Here is a 21,569-nt window from a genome sequence, read left to right as displayed (position 1 = left end):
TGGAAGTAGGCCTACCAATTCGCCCCCACCTAAAAGAAAACGCAAAGTTAATTCACAGCTTGGTGATAGCGTTGTCTTGTCAACACTTGGGCATTCTGATGACCAAATAGCTCCTAATCAAACTTTTAAAAGGGCCATGTTAAACATTCTTGACAGAGCTATTGTAGAGATGGAGACAAGATTCTCTCAGAGAAATGTTGAACTGATGAGGTCCACATCATTTCTCCTGCCAAAATCAAAGTCCTTTCTTGAGCCCTCTCTCCTGAAACCACTTCAGGTGCTTGCAGGCACAGAGCTTAACAGCATAAGCTTGCAAAATGAAATTTCTGTGGCAAAAGCAATGTTGCTCAATAAATTGTCAACTGATGCTAACCTCTCTGAAGCATGCAAATGCATTCAGCAGTACAAAGAGGCCTTCCCCATATTGCATTCAATATATGTCACAGCACTTGTCATTGGCGTGTCTTCAGCTGCATGCGAAAGCTCTTTCTCCACCTTGAACCGCATCCTCACTCCACTACGCAGAACAATGCTGCATTCAAGGAAGAAAAATGTAGTCATTCTGGCACATGAGAAGGAAATCACAGAAAATCTAGACATGAATGAATTTGTTTCAGAATTTGCTAAGTGTAACCGCAGACTTGTACTGTAGATAATGGTCCAGGTCAAAGGTCAGCTATTCGTGAAGACCAGTAGATGGTGCATCCCAACATTTTCAATGTCAACATTTAAATTTCCATTCAGCATAGCCAGGCTTTTCAAAAAAAGTTAGTTTAGTTTTTTTTTCTTTACAAAAAAAAACCAAACAAAAAAAACCAAAACAAAAAAAAAACTTCATAAAAAAATTCCACACTGTTAACAAAATTGACGGTCATGATTTATGCTAGTGTGACCATATTTTGATTACCGAATTGAATTATTATTATGGCGGCACGGTGGTGTAGTGGTTAGCGCTGTCGCCTCACAGCAAGAAGGTCCTGGGTTCGAGCCCCGGGGCCAGCGAGGGCCTTTCTGTGTGGAGTTTGCATGTTCTTCCCGTGTCCGCGTGGGTTTCCTCCGGGTGCTCCGGTTTCCCCCACAATCCAAAGACATGCAGGTTAGGTTAACTGGTGACTCTAAATTGACCGTAGGTGTGAATGTGAGTGTGAATGGTTGTCTGTGTCTATGTGTCAGCCCTGTGATGACCTGGCGACTTGTCCAGGGTGTACCCCGCCTTTCGCCCGTAGTCAGCTGGGATAGGCTCCAGCTTGCCAGCGACCCTGTAGAACAGGATAAAGCGGCTAGAGATAATGAGATGAATGAATTATTATTATTATTATTATTATTATTATTATTGGACTATTAGGCCTAGTAATTGTAGTAGTGGTTTTCCACCGATTTTTCAGGTATTGTTTTCTGCCCCCCCAGATGAGCTAACTGCCCACCCACACATGCCATTCTGGTCACACCTCTGGAGTGACTTAAAAAAAAAAAGAATGTGGGTGTCTTTGTAAAAACTATTTTGATTGGCTATTATAACAGAGCATGCTGCATGCTTTTTGGTTTTGTAGCGCAGAGTACCTGGCTAACTGCAGGAAGCGGTTAGCTGCACAGCTAATGTAGCCATTGCAAGGCTAACGTGGCACCGATTTTAAAACGCGGCAAAACGACTTAACAGTTATACACTTACTTGTTCGGTGTTTGTTGCTGATGCGGCAGGGATGCTTGGTACGGACCCAGGCTTCAGTGACAGTTGATGTGCAAAACCTGCCCTGTACTGTCCCAAGTTGTGGAAACATTCCTCAGGAAAATGCTTCCGACAAACATACACCGTCTTAGGTAGACTCGATGGCGTATTATTGAAGTAAATAAAATTAAGCCACTGCGTCTTCAGGGGCTCTCCCCTCGGCAGTAAAAACAGACTCCTTTCTGTGTTGTCACATCCATGTACAGCGCAATTTCCATGTTTCACTCGCTTAGGTGATGCCATGTTGTTGTGTCCTCTATGGTCTCCTCACTACAACTGGGCGGGGCAATTCATACAGTGGGTGGGAATCCAGAGGGGGGGCGTGGGGATCATCTCCCTTGCTGACGTAGTAAAGGGAAGAGCTTATCAACGCGCCGTTTTGACGCGCCATTCTCAAATGTTGGGCATAGTTTGGTTTGCACATTATGAAATTTCTAGCCACTGGGGTGACTTAAGAAGGTCAGAGGAACTCATTTTAACGTTAAAAAACCTCAGAAAGTGAAAATTTCATGCCATGGGACCTTTAAATAGTGTAACACTAACTTTAGTCTGTTTAGTGTTCTTGGGTTCTTTGTTATTTTGAGATGTTTGTCTTGGTTGATATTACAGACATAACACACAATCTTGTATTTGGTCTCGTACTTTATTCCCTCTGACTTCGATCTTCTGTTACACACTCAGACGTGCATGCTCTCCTGGTTGCCATGGTGATTGGGGTGTGCATCCATTTATCCTTGTGTGTGTGCACATGCTTGCATGTGATGGCAGCTGTGCAGATACAATGCTCCAGGAGTTCACTGTTCTTTGTGATGTGTTCAGTGAAGTTTACGGCCACATGCAGAGTGAAAAGAGATTTGAGGAGGATGAGGGAAAAGGGCTCGCACACAATCATCTTCAATATCAGCTTTGCGATGCTGTATGAAGTGCAGGTGTGTTTATTCAGCCGTCCTCTTCCTCACGCCATCTCTTATATGATATATGATGTTGATTTGCCCTTGTGCAGCTTTTTTAAAAATATATTTAACAGTTATTTCACAAAATCGAGTCGTACATGAGCTGATAGCCGACGAGACGCATAGCACCGAGTTGGCTATAAACCATGTACAGCTCAATTTCATGGAATAACTGTTTTATTCTATCTACATTCACTGGATTTTGAGAAATGGAGCATTTTTATTTTTAACGTTTTTGCAAATTTGATAGATAAAAACTTTATACGATATAATATAGGGTGGCACGGTGGTGTAGTGGTTAGCACCGTCGCCTCACAGCAAGAAGGTTCTGGGTTTGAGCCCCGTGGCCGGCGGGGGCCTTTTTGTGTGGAGTTTGCATGTTCTCCCCCTGTCAGCATGGGTTTCCTCCGGGTGCTCCGGTTTCCCCCACAGTCCAAAGACATGCAGGTTAGGTTAACAGCCTTGGGCTGAAGTGCCCTTGAGCGAGGTACCTGACCCCTAACTGCTCCCCGGGTGCTGTAGTGTGGCTGCCCACTGCTCTGGGTGTGTGTTCACTGCTTCACATGGGTTAAATGCAGAGCATGAATCTCACTGTGCTTGAAGTGTGCATGTGACAAATAAAGGCTTCTTCTTCTACAAAACGTCCAACAAAATCATTTCCGCTTAGAATGTAAACAAACCAGTGAAATGACAGGAGCAATTTGTGAAAAATCCTCTAATAATAATTCTTGAAAAAAAAGAAAAGATACATTTTCACCATGGGCGGCACGGTGGTGTAGTGGTTAGCGCTGTCACCTCACAGCAAGAAGGTCCGGGTTCAAGCCCCGTGGCCGGCGAGGGCCTTTCTGTGTGGAGTTTGCATGTTCTCCTCGTGTCCGCATGGGTTTCCTCCGGGTGCTCCGGTTTCCCCCACAGTCCAAAGACATGCAGGTTAGGTTAACTGGTGACTCTAAATTGACCGTAGGTGTGAATGTGAGTGTGAATGGTTGTTTGTCTCTATTACCCCTTTTCCACCAAATCAGTTCCAGGGCTGGTTCGGGGCCAGTGCTGGTGCTGGTTCACAACTCGTTCAATTTGCGAGCCAGCTGAGAACCAGTTTGCTTTTCCATAGCTCGCGGTGCTAAGCGGAGCCACGTCATTACGTCGCTGTATACGTCAGTTACGGCGCTACGTTTACATAAACCTTGGCGCGAATATCAAAGCAAAAACAACACGGAAGAAGCAGCAGTGGCAACAACAACAATAATAATAATGGCTGACTTCGCGTTTGTACAGCTGCTGCTTCTCGTCGCTTAAAAATGGCGATCTTTCGCGGTCTTGTTATTGTTGTTGGTCTTAACAACTCCGCCCCCCCGCTGACGTAAGCGGTTCTTTCCTCTGGCCCAGCAGAGAGTTGGTGCTAGCCTGGAACCGGTTTTTCTGGCCCCAGAGCCAGTTCTTTGTCAGTGGAAACAGAAAACCCGGTTCCAAACTAAGCACTGGCCCCGAACCAGCCCTGGAACTGATTTGGTGGAAAAGGGGCATATGCGTCAGCCCTGTGATGACCTGGCGACTTGTCCAGGGTGTACCCTGCCTTTCGCCCGTAGTCAGCTGGGATAGGCTCCAGCTCGCCTGCGACCCTGTAGAACAGGATAAAGCGGCTAGAGATAATGAGATGAGATGAGACATTCTCACCATCAAATACTTTTATTCCATATTTTGTTGCTTTTTTTTTTTGTATTTTCTGGGGTTTTGTTTTCGAATAGTTTTAATTTTGTCCTTGATTTGTTCAAAAACACGCTCCGCCATTATTTTTTTTCTTCTTTAAGGTTTTTTGGCGGTTGGCAAACCAACTTAAAGGTGCATTACCGCCACCGACTGGGCTGGAGTGTGGATCAGGAGATATTGGGGGGGGGGTATATTCTTTTAGCTATTTCTGTTTCTTTTAAATACTCAAGTGATAAATCTGACTTGATGCGTGCTGCCATTTTGCTTTTCTCTATTCATGGTATATGAGCTGATATCCTAGTAGTAGAGTAGCCAATCAGAGCGCACGATTGCTCATATCCAGTGAATGTGGATTGAATAATATTTGATATTATATCTGGCCATGTGCATGTGTGTTAGTATCAGGAGACAGAGCAAGTTAAATGAGCCTAATTAGCAGAGCGGAAGCTAAATTCTCAGGCACATTTCCAGACATCAATTTGGAGTCAAGTATTAATTTTTTTTAAAAATACACTGTGTGCATGTGCTCATGATGTTAAGTCGTTTTATTGCTGCAGGAATTAAAACCTACACAGAAGCCAATACAGTAAAGTCATTATACAGCTGTTAATTTTTGACCAAAGAACAGTATAATATTGTAAAGCCTCTCTTCGAATGGGACAAGGAGGAACACGGAGACAGGTGTGACGGTTCGAGTGTGCTTTTATTTCTGCACTTTTCAGTGAGTACTACACACAGACACCACACGCGTCGGGGAACACAGCTCTCTCTCTCTAGTTACTGGCTATCTGAAAGACACAGAGACGCATGTTAATAGACAGACAGTAATTAGACACAGGTGTAACTCATGACATCTTACCTGCTGGTTCAATCTGACTCCTCGCTGTTCACAGATGCCACTCGACCACACCCTCGCTGCCACAAATATTTTTGAAACATAGCTGTAGGGAGAGCGGGGAGACCTGGGATGGTTTGTATTCCCAGAAATTAATTTCAACCAATCAGGTTTGAGATGACATCAGAAGTTAAGGCGTCTGCATGCTCTTGCGACAAGGCTTTCGCAGATAACTTTTCGCAGACAGTTGTAATTTATCGTTGAGCGGGGAGTAATAGGCGTGCGCGATGTTATTCACTGCCACAACGCAAGGGGGCGCGAAGTCGCGAAATCGCTAGGAGTAGTTGGTGGGTGTGGTTAGTGGAGTGTTTATCCTCCGGTTAGTTATAATGACTAGAACTGGAGTCGTATAGATGTACGTACTTCCTCACTTCCTCGATCAACCGCTCTTTGTGCTGCTCCATCTTCGCTCGTGTTTTTAAAAATGCCGGTCGTGAAAACAAACCAAACCGGGAAAGTAGGGAAGCGGAAGTGCGTGTACAGCGGATGAAGAGTGGACCAATCAGAGCCCTCTTGTCTGTGACGCTGTCTGTGAGGCTTCTGCGGTGGTCACAATTTTTGGGAGGTGCGCGCAGAGCGTCTGTGAAGGTGGGGGGGCTACGCAGATGCTGTCTGTGACGCCATCTGCGACGACTGGGTTGTCAGCATAAATTGGCCTTTAGATTACTCCCCTTAGAGTAACCTACTTCTTTTAGAACCATGAAGCTGGACACTGCAGTAAGGTTTGTGCAGTTCAATATTTTATCAACCAAAACTTGTATATTTTACTTCGCCTCAACCTCCATTCTATGATGTAATGTACGCTGGTGAATTGGGGAATTGTTAGGAATTAAAGTACGTAGACTAGAGTGACCAGATATAGTCTCATCTCATCTCATTATCTCTAGCCGCTTTATCCTGTTCTACAGGGTCGCAGGCAAGCTGGAGCCTATCCCAGCTGACTACGGGCGAAAGGCAGGGTACACCCTGGACAAGTCGCCAGGTCATCACAGGGCTGACACATAGACACAGACAACCATTCACACTCACATTCACACCTACGCTCAATTTAGAGTCACCAGTTAACCTAACCTGCATGTCTTTGGACTGTGGGGGAAACCGGAGCACCCGGAGGAAACCCACGCGGACACGGGGAGAACATGCAAACTCCGCACAGAAAGGCCCTCACTGGCCCCGGGGCTTGAACCCGGACCTTCTTGCTGTGAGGCGACAGTGCTAACCACTACACCACCGTCCTGCCACAGTTCATCATGTTACATGTTTTTTTTTTTTTTTTCTTGTGGATTACTAATATAAAATTGTTTAAATTTTGTTTGTTAAAAATGTGGGCGTGTCCCTGCATGAGGATGAAGCTTATTTCATTCCTCCTTGAGAATGGAAATGTTTTGTCGAGTCAGGTTTTGGGTAAACTGACATTTTTCTATCACTGTACCAGCATTGTGTGTTCATACAGTTCATATGTATTTGATAAGTTTTGATAATACATAAAAATTCAACATGTAGGATTAAGCTAGGTATTTTATTTTTGTTCCAAGTCTCCCAACATAATGTCCCATGTCTCCCTGCTAAAAATAGTGACAGAAAAAGTGAAATCTGAAGGTCGGTGTCTGTGACAAGCTGAGAAACTAATGCTGTGGTAAGAGGGTTTAGTAAATCCTCTCTAATGGAATGTGACAGTACCTGCAAAAAATTTCACACAATCTACAAAAGTTGAAAACTTGTCCCAAGTTTCCCCGCTCTCCCCTACTTTATACCATGGACACTGGGGACGTGTTTATACTGTACCACGGTTTCAAAGAGTCATCCATTAAAAGTCTTTTAAACCACAGTGCTGATGAATTCTTAATTCTGATTGGTCAGAAGGTTCTGATTAATTTACTATATTGATGTGCTTGTGTTAATACGTTATTGTTTTTGTAGTGACAATTTGTATCATGGACGCTCCACATAAACAGTAAAAAAAAAAGTGTATACTTGTTCATATAGTAACATTTTCTTTGTGGAAGGAGTCTCCAGGAACAGTCGGGATAAAGCTGTGATGATGTGTTTTCCACCACAGGAAAGTCAAAGTTGGGACGGAGGGCTTTGAGTTTTCTGATTTCTTAATAACGTGACAGCGCTATTTTTTGTTTAAATTTTGTTTTGTTTTTTTTTATCCCCCACTGGCTGAAAGGCCCGAAGGGAGATTATGTCGTGGTGATGTCCGTCCATCCGTCCGTCCGTCCGTCCTGGGAAAGGTGCTCACCTTCTGAAATCAACTCTTCTCACAATTTTTGGAGGAATTTCTTGAAACTTGGCAGGATTCTTTGTTATATGTCGGTAATGCGCATATTGTAATTTCGTTAAATTGGGTCACATTTTACCAGAGTTGCAGCCCTCGATTAACAAAATTATACTTTGACAATTTCATGAAAGTGTGTTTTCCTTCTGACATCAACTCCTCTCACAATTTTTGGAGGAATTTCACGAAACTTGGTCAAAGGCTTTGCTATACTGTATGTCGGTAATATACATATTGTTATTTTGTTCAATGCGGTTGCATTTTACCAGAGTTGTGGCACTTGATTAACAACCTTGTACTTTGACAATTTCATGAAGGTGTGCTTGCCTTCTGAAATCAACTCCTCTCACAATTTTTGGACAAATTTCTCGAAGCTTGGCAAAAGGCCTTGTTATATGACGGTAATACGCAGATTGCGATTTAATTTTGTTTGCAAAATTTTCCCAGAGTTTTGACCCTTGATTAAATAACTTGTACTTTGACAATTTCATGAGGGTGTACATTCTTCTGAAATCAACTCCTCTCACAATTTTTGGAGGAATTTCTTGAAACTTCACAGGATCCTTTGTTATATGTCGGTAATGCGTATATTGTAATTTCGTTAAATTGGGTCACATTTTACCAGAGTTACAGCCCTCGATTAACAAAATTATACTTTGACAATTTCATGAAAGTGTGTTTTCCTTCTGACATCAACTCCTCTCACAATTTTTGGAGGAATTTCACGAAACTTGGTCAAAGGCTTTGCTATATGTCGGTAATATACATATTGTTATTTTGTTCAATGCGGTCACATTTTACCAGAGTTGTGGCGCTTGATTAACAACCTTGTACTTTGATAATCTCATGAAGGTGTGTTCGCCTTCTGAAATCAACTCCTCTCACAATTTTTGGACGAATTTCTCGAAGCTTGGCAGAAGGCCTTGTTATATGACGGTAATACGCAGATTGCGATTTAATTTTGTTTGCAAAATTTTCCCAGAGTTTTGACCCTTGATTAAATAACTTGTACTTTGACAATTTCATGAGGGTGTACATTCTTCTGAAATCAACTCCTCTCACAATTTTTGGAGGAATTTCTTGAAACTTCACAGGATCCTTTGTTATATGTCGGTAATGCGTATATTGTAATTTCGTTAAATTGGGTCACATTTTACCAGAGTTACAGCCCTCGATTAACAAAATTATACTTTGACAATTTCATGAAAGTGTGTTTTCCTTCTGACATCAACTCCTCTCACAATTTTTGGAGGAATTTCACGAAACTTGGTCAAAGGCTTTGCTATATGTCGGTAATATACATATTGTTATTTTGTTCAATGCGGTCACATTTTACCAGAGTTGTGGCGCTTGATTAACAACCTTGTACTTTGATAATCTCATGAAGGTGTGTTCGCCTTCTGAAATCAACTCCTCTCACAATTTTTGGACGAATTTCTCGAAGCTTGGCAGAAGGCCTTGTTATATGACGGTAATACGCAGATTGCGATTTAATTTTGTTTGCAAAATTTTCCCCAGAGTTTTGACCCTTGATTAAATAACTTGTACTTTGACAATTTCATGAGGGTGTACATTCTTCTGAAATCAACTCCTCTCACAATTTTTGGAGGAATTTCTTGAAACTTCACAGGATCCTTTGTTATATGTCGGTAATGCGTATATTGTAATTTCGTTAAATTGGGTCACATTTTACCAGAGTTACAGCCCTCGATTAACAAAATTATACTTTGACAATTTCATGAAAGTGTGTTTTCCTTCTGACATCAACTCCTCTCACAATTTTTGGAGGAATTTCACGAAACTTGGTCAAAGGCTTTGCTATATGTCGGTAATATACATATTGTTATTTTGTTCAATGCGGTCACATTTTACCAGAGTTGTGGCGCTTGATTAACAACCTTGTACTTTGATAATCTCATGAAGGTGTGTTCGCCTTCTGAAATCAACTCCTCTCACAATTTTTGGACGAATTTCTCGAAGCTTGGCAGAAGGCCTTGTTATATGACGGTAATACGCAGATTGCGATTTAATTTTGTTTGCAAAATTTTCCCCAGAGTTTTGACCCTTGATTAAATAACTTGTACTTTGACAATTTCATGAGGGTGTACATTCTTCTGAAATCAACTCCTCTTACAATTTGTGGAGGAATTTCACCAAACTTGGCAAAAAGCTTTGTTATATGACAGTTATACGCATATTGAAATTTCGTTTAATTTGGCCAAATTTTACCAGAGTTATGGCCTTAATTATTAACAAACTTGTACTTTCGCAATTTCATCAAGGTCTGCTTGCTTTCTGAAATCAACTTCCCTCACAATTTTTATCCCCCGCTGGCCGGAAGGCCCGAAAAGGGGTTATGTCGTGGCGATGTCCGTCCGTCCGTCTCATGAAAGGTGCTCACCTTCTGAAATCAGCTCCTCTCACAATTTTTGGAGGAATTTCACAAAACTTGATAGGATTCTTTGTTATGTCGGTAATACGCATATTGCAATTTCGTTCAGTTCAGTTACATTTTACCAGAGTTATGGCAGAGTTGCCAGCGGGGGGTATTGTGCTCTCAGAGCACTCTTGTTGTTATATTAACTCCAAAAGAAAGAAAAAAGAGACACTGGTGAGAGAAAGACAGAAGTGAAAACAGGAACTCCTTTGCTTGTGGATATTCCAGAACATGTAACCAAAAATGGATAAAAAGTACAAGGCTTTGTTCTTTACTGACTAAAATGGAATCGTTGGCAAATGATTTTATTCGTTATGTAAAACGCAACAAAAATCCATGTGTTGAAAAACTTTTGATTGGCAGTGTGGGATTGAATCCTTCTTGTTAGCGTGTGTGTGTGTGTTCAGCAGAGAAGTCAGTGACAGGGATTCCTTCTTGGCAGCCCACACATGTCCACACATACATACAGGGACTCTTTGTGTCCCACTCCCACTGCTGCTGCATTGCAGGAAGGATGGAAGGAGAGAGGTGGAGTGGAGTGCCAGTGTTGCTTCATGGCAGAGACACAGATCTCACACACACACACACACACACACACACACACACACACACACACACACACACACTGCTGTGGGGGCAGACTGCTCAGGCAGGGGGAAGTCCTTCTGCCCTGTGCCATGTTTTCTGTGTGATTCTTCTTCCTCCCACTCTTTAGCTCTCTTTCTCTCTCCTTCACCCTGCCTCCTACTTATCTTTCTTTCTCTTCTCTTTTTTTTTCCCCTCCAAGCTTGTGGTTAGAGCTCATGGAAACTGGTGGAAGCGCTCTCTCTCTCTCTCTCTCTCTCTCTCTCTCTCTCTCTCTCTCTGTGGGTGGAGGGAAAGATAAATAGCATGTTCTCCAGCTCAGTAACTCCATCAGGGTGGTTCTCTCCTTCCTGCCTGCATCGCATCGCCTCCTTCAGGCTTTTTCCTCCTCACCTTTGTTTTTTAATCGGACGCAGATCCACCATGGTTCATATACACACCTGTCTGACGGCGGCAATATGCCATCATGCTTTAATTGGCGTGATAACAGATGGCAGAATGTTTTTTTCCCCCCGCTCTTTCACTCTCTCTCTCTCTAAATAATGCTGTAAATACAAGTACGAAGTTGCTACACTTTCAAAAATAGAGTGGTCTGGATGTGGACCTGGTAAAGTTTCAGCAAACTGAACCAGATAATTGAAAAAAATACTGTAGCAGAGCCATATGGGAGAAAAAAACTCTGCGTGTTTTTTTTTTTAAACACGAACCTGTGTGACTGCTGTAACAGAGCTTCTGTTGTGTGGTTTATCCGATCACACACATTTTGTGTGAATTATTTAGCTGAAGGCAGGTCATCAGACCAGAGATGAGTGAGAGGGCTAGAGATAGAAAGGGAAAAGTTAACATGGTTTGTTTATTTAAAAAAAAAAAAGAAAGCACAACTTTATTCATCACACACTTGTGAAATTCCTCTCTGCTTTTAACCCATCTGAACACACACACACACACCCAGAGCAGTGGGCAGCCATGCTAACAGCGCCCGGGGAGCAGTTGGGAGTTAGGTGCCTCGCTGAAGGGCACCTCAGCCCAAAGCCGTCCCATATTAACCTAACCGCATGTCTTTGGACTGTGGGGGAAACCGGAGCACTCGGAGGAAACCCACGCGGACACGGGGAGAACATGCAAACTCCACACAGAAAGGCCCTCGCCGGCCGCTGGGCTCGAACCCAGAACCTTCTTGCTGTGAGGCGCCCGTGCTAACCACTAAGCACGGTCTTAGCATGTGCTAAGCACCGCCATGAAACTCATCTCATCTCATTATCTCTAGCCGCTTTATCCTTCTACAGGGTCGCAGGCAAGCTGGAGCCTATCCCAGCTGACTACGGGCGAAAGGCGGGGTACACCCTGGACAAGTCGCCAGGTCATCACAGGGCTGACACATAGACACAGACAACCATTCACACTCACATTCACACCTACGGTCAACTTAGAGTCACCAGTTAACCTAACCTGCATGTCTTTGGACTGTGGGGGAAACCGGAGCACCCGGAGGAAACCCACGCGGACACGGGGAGAACATGCAAACTCTGCACAGAAAGGCCCTCGCCGGCCACGGGGCTCGAACCCAGGACCTTCTTGCCGTGAGGCGACAGCGCTAACCACTACACCACCGTGCCGCCCGCCATGAAACTAAATAAAAAATTAGTTTTTTTTTTTTTTTTTTTTACTTAGATCTGAAAACTACCCAGCTGTGGGCTTTAGGTTGGATTTTATTGTGTTAAAATATGCTGCTATTCATCACAAGCTTTTCATTAACTGTATTTTCATGAAGGGTGGGCGATAATGCTTAACATACACACTCTCCATTTTTATCCCTCACTGGTAGTATCCAAAGTTATCTGGCAGCAGTTACCTTTGTTTTTTTGCTTAGGGTGACTCACTGAACTATGTATATACACATCTAATAGTTTTCCCTTGATGCCTCTGTGTTTCTAAGCATGTGTGTGTGTGTTTTTCTCTGTAGGGAGTTTGCTAAGGAGCGGGAGCGTGTGGAAAAGAGGCAGGAGTTCCTAAAGCTGCGCAGACAGCAGCAGATTGAGCGAGAGCTCACTGGCTACCTGGAGTGGATCTGCAAAGCAGGTGTGTGTGTGTGTATGAGGTACACTTGGCAGACAAATCTCGCTCTCCTGTACACTACAAAGCTCATCATTCAAACAGTTAATGTGGCTCGACAAGTGGAAAACATGGTTGCTGAGAATAAGTTAGCCGCTGCTTCTTCTTTCTCTTCTTTCGTCTGTTCTCGTTAGGGGTTCCCACAGCGAATAATGTCTCTCCATCTCCTCCTGTCCTCCGTATCTTTTTGTGTAGCACCAACTGTCCTCATCTTCTCCTACATTTCACGTCCTTCATTCCATGATGGCAAAATTTGATGATTTAGCTATTTAGCATATACGCATGAAGCCTTTTACAGTATGTAGCTCGTGTAAAGGCGTAAAGACCACCAAAATATAACAAAACCATGAAAAATAGCACAGAGTTGGTTCCACCGTATTGAAGCGTCACAACTCATGACCAGTCAAAAATGCCATTCCTTGTAAACCTGGTTTGAAAGTGCACATGTTCTAGATGGTCGAAGGAAATATGCTGTCTCACTGCTTTAGTTTTTAGCTTTTCGCCTTTCTTCATTCTCTTATCTCTTTATGCTAATTTACTCACCACAGAGCATGTAGAATCAATCCTGATATACTGGTTAAAGATAAAGTTGCTAGCAACCAGGCAGGGTGAAGGCTAATACGTGTATGCTTTCTTTGAGACACCTGAAGCCAGCCAGCTGCATCGTTTCAAACTGCTGCTCATGCTGCCTCACAGTGCAGTGTAACACACTCCAAGGAAAGCGCTATCCATACATGAGCTCATGAATTCCTGTGATTGGCTAATGTCACTGTGATTGACAGGAGAGGTAGAGTAATGCTTTCCCTCCCATCCAGAGAGCACGGCCATATTGTTTCCTTTGCTTCTGGCTATGGATGCCCGGAGCGTTTACTTTAAAAAAATTAGAGTGTTCAAAGCGGGCCGCCCAACCTGCCCGAATACCTGAGCTAGGAATAATGGGCATCATCGAGACTCGCCAATATCTTCATAACAGGGCCGTAGAGAAGTTATATTCTAGATTATTCTCTCCACATTCACTAGATATGAGCAATTGCACGCTCTGATTGGCTACCCTACTACTAGGATATCAGCTCATATACCGTGAGCAGAGAAAACCAGAATGGCGGCGCGTGTTGAGGAACCAACCGAGGATGAAATAAAAACTCAACTCGAAAACAAAACCTCAAAAAAAGCAACAAAATATGGAATGAAAGTATTTGATAGTAAGAACGTATCTTTTTTTTATTTTTCAAGAATTATTATTATCGCATTTTTCAATGTCGTTTCGCCGGTTTGTTTACATGCATCATCTTTAAGCATTAAAATTTGTTGAAGTTTTTTTTTTTTAGACTGGTTCAAAAGCTCAAAGAAGTTTGAAAATTACATCACTGAAATATCCAAGAAAGTATGAAATAAATGTCTAAAGCTATTCTGTACCTCGGCACGACAGCAAGACGGCACTTTATATTTAAAAAAAACAACACTAAAGTCAATTTGTGCAGCCATCGATAAGTTTTTAAGAAGTCCGCCTAAGCGGAAATGATTTTGTCAGACGTTTAAAGTATAAAGTATAAAGTTTATCGAATTTGCAAAAAATAAAAATGCTCTGTTTCTCAAAATCCAGTGAATGCAGATAGAATAAAACAGTTATTCCATGCAGTCTTGTCATACATGGCTTATAGCCAACTCGGTGCTACGCATCTTGTTGGGTATCAGCTGATGATGATGCCCTTTATTGTCACTAGTCACATGTACCAGCGAAATTAGCAGTCAACTTGTCCGTACATGTACAACATACAATTGACATAGGGTAGACAGGACAGGAAGACAGGGATAAAGATAAAAAGGAAACACAACATGAGGAGAGAGAAGGAAAAAAAAAATAACCCCCCCCCCCCCCCCCCCACTATGCTCCTGTCAGGAGTACAGTGTGGGAACATTTAAAAAACCTTTGCATAAGCACAACTACAACACAGGTACACTTTAAACACGGGACTTGAGGGGGGGGAATAAGGGGTAAGGAGGGGAGAGGAGGAGGTAATCCAGCGCAAGCAAGCAGCCGTCCACTCCTGCAGCCATGAAGGCGCTGGTCACGCACCCGCTTGTCACACTGGGGGTAAAAATGGCGACCGCGGAGAGTTAGAGAGGAATGCAAGGAATGAGAGTGTCTCCTGGCATTGACCTTCAGGGGGAAATGTTTTCTCAGCAACGGCCTAAACCAAGGCCGGTTCTGTCTCAGGGCGCCGAATGTCGATAAGATATGAATTGTTTGGTCTTTCCAGACGCAGTCTTTGCACGTCCTCACCGCTCCTCCCTATCTGTCCATTCCGTCCATTCTATTCAAATTGATCTCCGAAAAACGTATTCCTTGCAAAGCTGAAAGCTGCTCCGAGATAACAACCATTTTGTGGTTAAAGTTCTGAATGTCCACAGTCCAAGTGCCAACCGCTTTGCCCACCACTCCAATCATATCAGGCAGCTTTGTGGGGCTTTGAACAGCTGTCACCGTTGTCTGATTTCCTTGATATACCAGGGCAATGCCTAATCCAATCAGCAAAAGTCCTATAATCACGGTTCCGAATAGGTAGATATCTTCAATGTCCTCCACAGAAAGAATCGCCAGGCACACGACCCGCCACCGCTCCCACGCGTCCATCGTGTAACCAGCCGCAACGTTCCGGCAGGACAAACGGGTTCCCCCGAACCCAAAACTGTGTCAATTTCATTAGGAGACCAGTTTATTAATTCCATGCTTTTTAGTTTAGAAAGTAATGCAGGAAGAGTCTCTTCAAAAAGTACAGCAGACGAGACAAGACACAGAAGCACTAGCAGGGAAAAAAAGGAGGGAGAGGGAGAGCAGAATGCGACCGCCTTTCGTCGAAGCACGGAGAGAAAAAAAAATCTCCTGTATGACTCGATTTGTGGAATAACTATTAAATATAATTAAGCTGACAGGTTGCATGATGGTGCATTGGGTAGTGTTGACACCTCTCAGCTTCAGGGACCATGATTTGATCCTGTCCTTGAGTACAGTACAGAGTTCTTTCATGTTCTCACCGTGGTCATGTGGGTTTCCTTGGAGTTCTCCAGTTTCCTCCTACCTCCCAAAACCATGCAGTGCAGTCGGTAGATTGGTTCGTCTAAATTGTCCCTAGATGTGAACGAGTATGAGTGTGTGTGAGTGTGTATGGTGCCTTTTGATGGATTGATGTTCCATTACTGACGTCTCCAGTGATTCCAGGATAGGCTCTGGATCCACCGTGACCCTGAACAGGACAAAGTGGCTGAAGATGAAGATTGAGAATGAACGAACACAACAGTCATTTCAAACATTTATGGCAGCCAGCAGCTGGTCCGACCAAGCAACTTTTTTATATCTTGCCACCGGCTGGCAGCAAGATCCTGTTCCAAAAATTTATGAAGCAGCAACGTAGTTCCTACTGAGCTATGAGTAGAAATAATTTAATGCTGACATGAGAGTAGTTTCCCATTCATTATCATGACACAGATCTTTCTAAGAGGTCTATTTTCCTTTCCTAGAGACGTGTAATTAACTCTGGGTTTCCAAGTTGTGAGACACTCAAGTCATGGTGTCATTTTGTGAATCCTTTTTCAGTTTAATTAAGTTTAAGCTAAGTATCGTTTAATCTGTTTAATCACTTTATCCTTTAAACAGCAATTCGTGTTAATACTGTAAGTCCTTGGTGAGAAGGAAGCAGATTTGTTCACATTATGTTGCGGAGGCCACATACTGTATACAAGCAATTCATGAAAAAAAAAATCTTTCCTGTAATGGTGTAAGAGCTCATTAGCCACTTCTCAGCATGGAGCTTGTCGTTGTCCAGCAGCCCACCAGTCCTGCTCTGAGGAGATCTAACTGACTTGGAGGAGTAATTTGACGGTATTTTCTCGTCACGGTAGCCAAGCTTAGAGCTTTTCAAGAATGAAGCGAATGACAGTCCAGTAAACGGAATACAAACTCATATAATTGAGCGTACTGTTGGAGATAGCTTCATGTCAAGGTGGGTTTGTAATCTGTATTTTTGGTGACAGACTTGAGTTTTCCCAAGCTTCAAATCCAACCAGGCAGCAATTAAGTGGTGGCCTGTTCCCGTCCCACTTTCATCTGGCCATGAAATAACGGTGATGAATTCATCTGTATCTGGCTGCCAGAAGACAGCCACAGCTCAAACTTGATGAGGTTGCATCTCAAGCATGATGGAAACAGTTACAGCTGGACCTCTTTCAGCCCAAACTTGAAACAAGCATAATATGTGTCGCGCCACGGGAGTTTTGTACCAGATGATCTGTTTACAGAATGTGTAGAAACATTGTTGAAAAGTGCGTGATATTTCGCACCGTTTTCGCTGGCTGATCCAGTAACTATCAATGAATAATCACCTCAATAGCCCCCCTACGGGATACATTTACCACTTTTAATATCATCCACGACTGAGACAAGTGTAGGTCTTCCTTCTGCCATAAAAATGACATTCTGATTTGTTGTGAAAATGCGTTGATCATACGAGGGCAGTTTTCGCACAACATTCGCTTGGCGGCGCTAATAGTTCACCACGTGTTTTCTTGACCTTCCGAGCAGCATTTTGTGGTCTGATTTAGTGAGACAAACTCTGGAAAAAAAAAAAAGTTTTCTTAGAGATTAGTTTCTAATGTGAAACTAAAATATTTCACTCCTTTATTTCACATATTGATATTACAAGTATCCTCGCTGGAAGACATTTTTTTGGGTGCTACTATTTTGAAACGTTACTGGGACTCAAAGTCAAGCAAGCCACATTTAAATTAAGAGTGTATGCGCTATTTTGTTATCGTGACGTCATGCATCAACATAGAAGTTCAGCAAAAACTGGACAATGAGCAGATTTCTCCGTATATCTTTATCCACTAGTTTCTTGACAACATAGATTGACTCTGACTCAGCAGAACAGTAAAAGTTGAGAAAATAAACACGAAAAACATTTATTGAATATGAATTTAAGCATAAATTATAACTCCAGGATGAAAAATGGATAGCAGTCCACGCTTGGGGTCACAGACAAGTCATAATTTGGGAATCCCTGGTGTAACTGTTTAAAAACTTTCCCTGAAAATTACAAAGGAAACTTTATCCAGCACCCTTAAAGGTTCTTTAGTTTGTTCGTCAAGGGAAGGGTTTTAGGATGTACAACCCCGATTCCAAAAAAGTTGGGACAAAGTACAAATTGTAAATAAAAACGGAATGCAATAATTTACAAATCTCAAAAACTGATATTGTATTCACAATAGAACATAGACAACATATCAAATGTCAAAAGTGAGACATTTTGAAATTTCATGCCAAATATTGGCTCATTTGAAATTTCATGACAGCAACACATCTCAAAAAAGTTGGGACAGGGGCAATAAGAGGTTGGAAAAGTTAAAGGTACAAAAAAGGAACAGCTGGAGGACCAAATTGCAACTCATTAGGTCAATTGGCAATAGGTCATTAACATGACTGGGTATAAAAAGAGCATCTTGGAGTGGCAGCGGCTCTCAGAAGTAAAGATGGGAAGAGGATCACCAATCCCCCTAATTCTGCACCGACAAATAGTGAAGCAATATCAGAAAGGAGTTCGACAGTGTAAAATTGCAAAGAGTTTGAACATATCATCATCTACAGTGCATAATATCATCAAAAGATTCAGAGAATCTGGAAGAATCTCTGTGCGTAAGGGTCAAGGCCGGAAAACCATACCGGGTGCCCGTGATCTTCGTGCCCTTAGACGGCACTGCATCACATACAGGCATGCTTCTGTATTGGAAATCACAAAATGGGCTCAGGAATATTTCCAGAGAACATCATCTGTGAACACAATTCACCGTGCCATCCGCCGTTGCCAGCTAAAACGCTATAGTTCAAAGAAGAAGCCGTATCTAAACATGATCCAGAAGCGCAGACGTCTTCTCTGGGCCAAGGCTCATTTAAAATGGACTGTGGCAAAGTGGAAAACTGTTCTGTGGTCAGACGAATCAAAATTTGAAGTTCTTTATGGAAATCAGGGACGCCGTGTCATTCGGACCAAAGAGGAGAAGGACGACCCAAGTTGTTATCAGCGCTCAGTTCAGAAGCCTGCATCTCTGATGGTATGGGGTTGCATTAGTGCGTCTGGCATGGGCAGCTTACACATCTGGAAAGACAACATCAATGCTGAAAGGTATATCCAGGTTCTAGAGCAACATATGCTCCCATCCAGACGACGTCTCTTTCAGGGAAGACCTTGCATTTTCCAACATGACAATGCCAAACCACATACTGCATCAATTACAGCATCATGGCTGCGTAGAAGAAGGGTCCGGGTACTGAACTGGCCAGCCTGCAGTCCAGATCTTTCACCCATAGAAAACATTTGGCGCATCATAAAACGGAAGATACGACAAAAAAGACCTAAGACAGTTGAGCAACTAGAATCCTACATTAGACAAGAATGGGTTAACATTCCTATCCCTAAACTTGAGCAACTTGTCTCCTCAGTCCCCAGACGTTTACAGACTGTTGTAAAGAGAAAAGGGGATGTCTCACAGTGGGAAACATGGCCTTGTCCCAACTTTTTTGAGATGTGTTGTTGTCATGAAATTTAAAATCACCTAATTTTTCTCTTTAAATGATACATTTTCTCAGTTTAAACATTTGATATGTCATCTATGTTCTATTCTGAATAAAATATGGAATTTTGAAACTTCCACATCATTGCATTCTGTTTTTATTTACAATTTGTACTTTGTCCCAACTTTTTTGGAATCGGGGTTGTATATAAAACCAACACAGAGTTTCCTTATCAGAGATGAGCCCCTTTAAGAAACAAAGAACACATAAATACGAGAAGAACCCCTGAGGAATTTTTTTTTTTTAATGAAAACCTTAAATGTGCTGCTAATCAATGAGCCACTTCACCTTTTCACAAGAGATTTATCAGCCTGGTCTTTCTTAAAGAATAAATGTGTCCTTCCCTTGGTGCTTAAACACTTGCCATTTTCAGATTAAAATGACAGCCCATGTGCAGGCTCTTGGCCCAAGACCTGGAAGACATAACAGTAATAGTTCAGGATCTCACCTGACAGTTACAGGTCTGCTCAACTGAGTGGGAAAAATTGCACTTGATGACATCCTTGTCATAACCCATATGCTCCTCCCTGAATATTAATGTTCTCTGTTCTCCCTGTTCAGAGGAAGTCATGCTTGCTGAGGAGGACAAGAATGCAGAGGAGAAGTCTCCACTGGATGGTGCTTGGTACAAGAGGAAATGCAACAACCCAGGTTGGAACTGACCACTGTTTTATCATCAGTCTGACCACAGTACATGTCCAAGTTACAAATGTGTTGTTGCTACAATACTTTATTACCTCCACCAATTTCCTTCATTTGTTTGCTTGTTTTTTTTTGTTCCCACGTAACTAAAAAAAAAAAAAGTAGTTAACGGAGTTTGATGAAATTTTGAGGAAAGGTGAGTCATGGGCCAAGGAACAGTTGATTCAATTTTGATGCAAATCCAGTGTCAGATCACGAAATCCAGGGACACATGTCAGCCCGGGGGCATTTTGAGTTATTGACAGATTCAGAAAGTACAGTTTCTAAGCTTTCCAATGATGCCTTCCATGTGGAGATCTGACAATATTTGAAGAATGTGTGGCCTTTTGAAAGTGCATACCTCTTAAAACAGAAAAGGGAGAAAATTGCCCTCAAAGTTTTCCATCTCAGCTACTCTGGGTGCAGGGCGGGCACATAATGGTGCTCATTTGCATGACGTTAAGGAAAGCTCTACCCCCTACTAGCTAGCACGATGCTACTTTCATGTAAACAAAGATCACCACGTCAATTTTCCTTCCATGCAAAGTATGCCCAAAATAATTATGAAGTACAAAAATAAGTCCTAAAGTATACGTTAACGTTTTGTGGTTGAAAAATTACTCACACCGTAAGAAAGAAAGCTAGCACGATGATAACAACTAACACAATGTAACCAAACTACAACACTCTCTGTTACATGCAAAAATAACCACACAACCTTAGATTAATAAACTTACCCCATCAGAAAGAGAAACATCGCCTTGCACACATCAATGCCTCCGATGGAATATGTAGTCCTAGAACACTTCCTTTTGGTTGCGTTTTTTTTGCTAGAAATGGTCATCTCCAATGTAACTACCGTGCGTCTGTTTGCTTCGCGGTGTTTCAGCTCCTCTGCGATCTATTTAGCTTGCTCCATATTCATTCCATAGTGAAATTACATGCCTGTATGCAGCTTAAGTAGCCACGAGCTCAGCTCGTATCATACAGCTGATTGGCGAAAAAAAAACCCCAAAAGACTTAAATCGTCACGTGAATGGCCCATATGGTAATTTACCCACACCCCCCAGCAGGCTACAGTCCTGACAAAAACGAGACCATTTGCAAGAAAAAATGTATGCTTTTCCAACAAAACAATCTATTATCTGAAATCCTGATTGCATTCTTCAAGATCTCAACTTGCACATTATGGAAAAAAAACGAAAATCACAAATTTCGAAAAAAAAATGCTTCTTTTTAGCCTAGTAAACTAGACCCACCCGCCTAGCGGCCAAAAATATTTTTGCCTACGAGTGGGTCTAGCCTCGCACCATATCAACAAAACACCCCGGGCATCAAATCGTGCCCGCCAATCACACGCAAGGTTTTTGTTTGGATTCTTTGGACGGGCTTTTGCAGGAGTGACGACAAAGCTGTGCGACGCTGGAGAAAGCACAACAGGAAAGATGGCTACGGCTAGTGAACAGCGCGCGTTTGACTCCGCTTTGGAATCAGTTTTAGAAGAATTAGACTTGGAGTTTTCGTTGAAACATGAGCAGGAAGAGGCTCTCCGCTCATTCCTTTTCAA

At 42.6% G+C, this 21,569-nt stretch overlaps 1 protein-coding gene across 1 annotated transcript in view; it reads left to right on the top strand.

The window, feature by feature from the left end:
* cacna1ba (calcium channel, voltage-dependent, N type, alpha 1B subunit, a) overlaps positions 1-21,569 on the top strand; it is a 380,512-nt gene that overhangs the window by 157,879 nt on the left and 201,064 nt on the right. The window contains exons 8-9 of the mRNA XM_060907396.1: positions 12,548-12,663; positions 19,883-19,972. Coding sequence (XP_060763379.1) covers positions 12,548-12,663; positions 19,883-19,972 — 206 coding nt within the window. The remainder of the gene's footprint in view (positions 1-12,547; positions 12,664-19,882; positions 19,973-21,569) is intronic.

The sequence above is a fragment of the Neoarius graeffei genome, chromosome 24 (assembly GCF_027579695.1).
Source record: "Neoarius graeffei isolate fNeoGra1 chromosome 24, fNeoGra1.pri, whole genome shotgun sequence".
Taxonomy (NCBI): Eukaryota; Metazoa; Chordata; class Actinopteri; order Siluriformes; family Ariidae; genus Neoarius; species Neoarius graeffei.
This window is presented reverse-complemented; position numbering and strand designations above follow the sequence as displayed.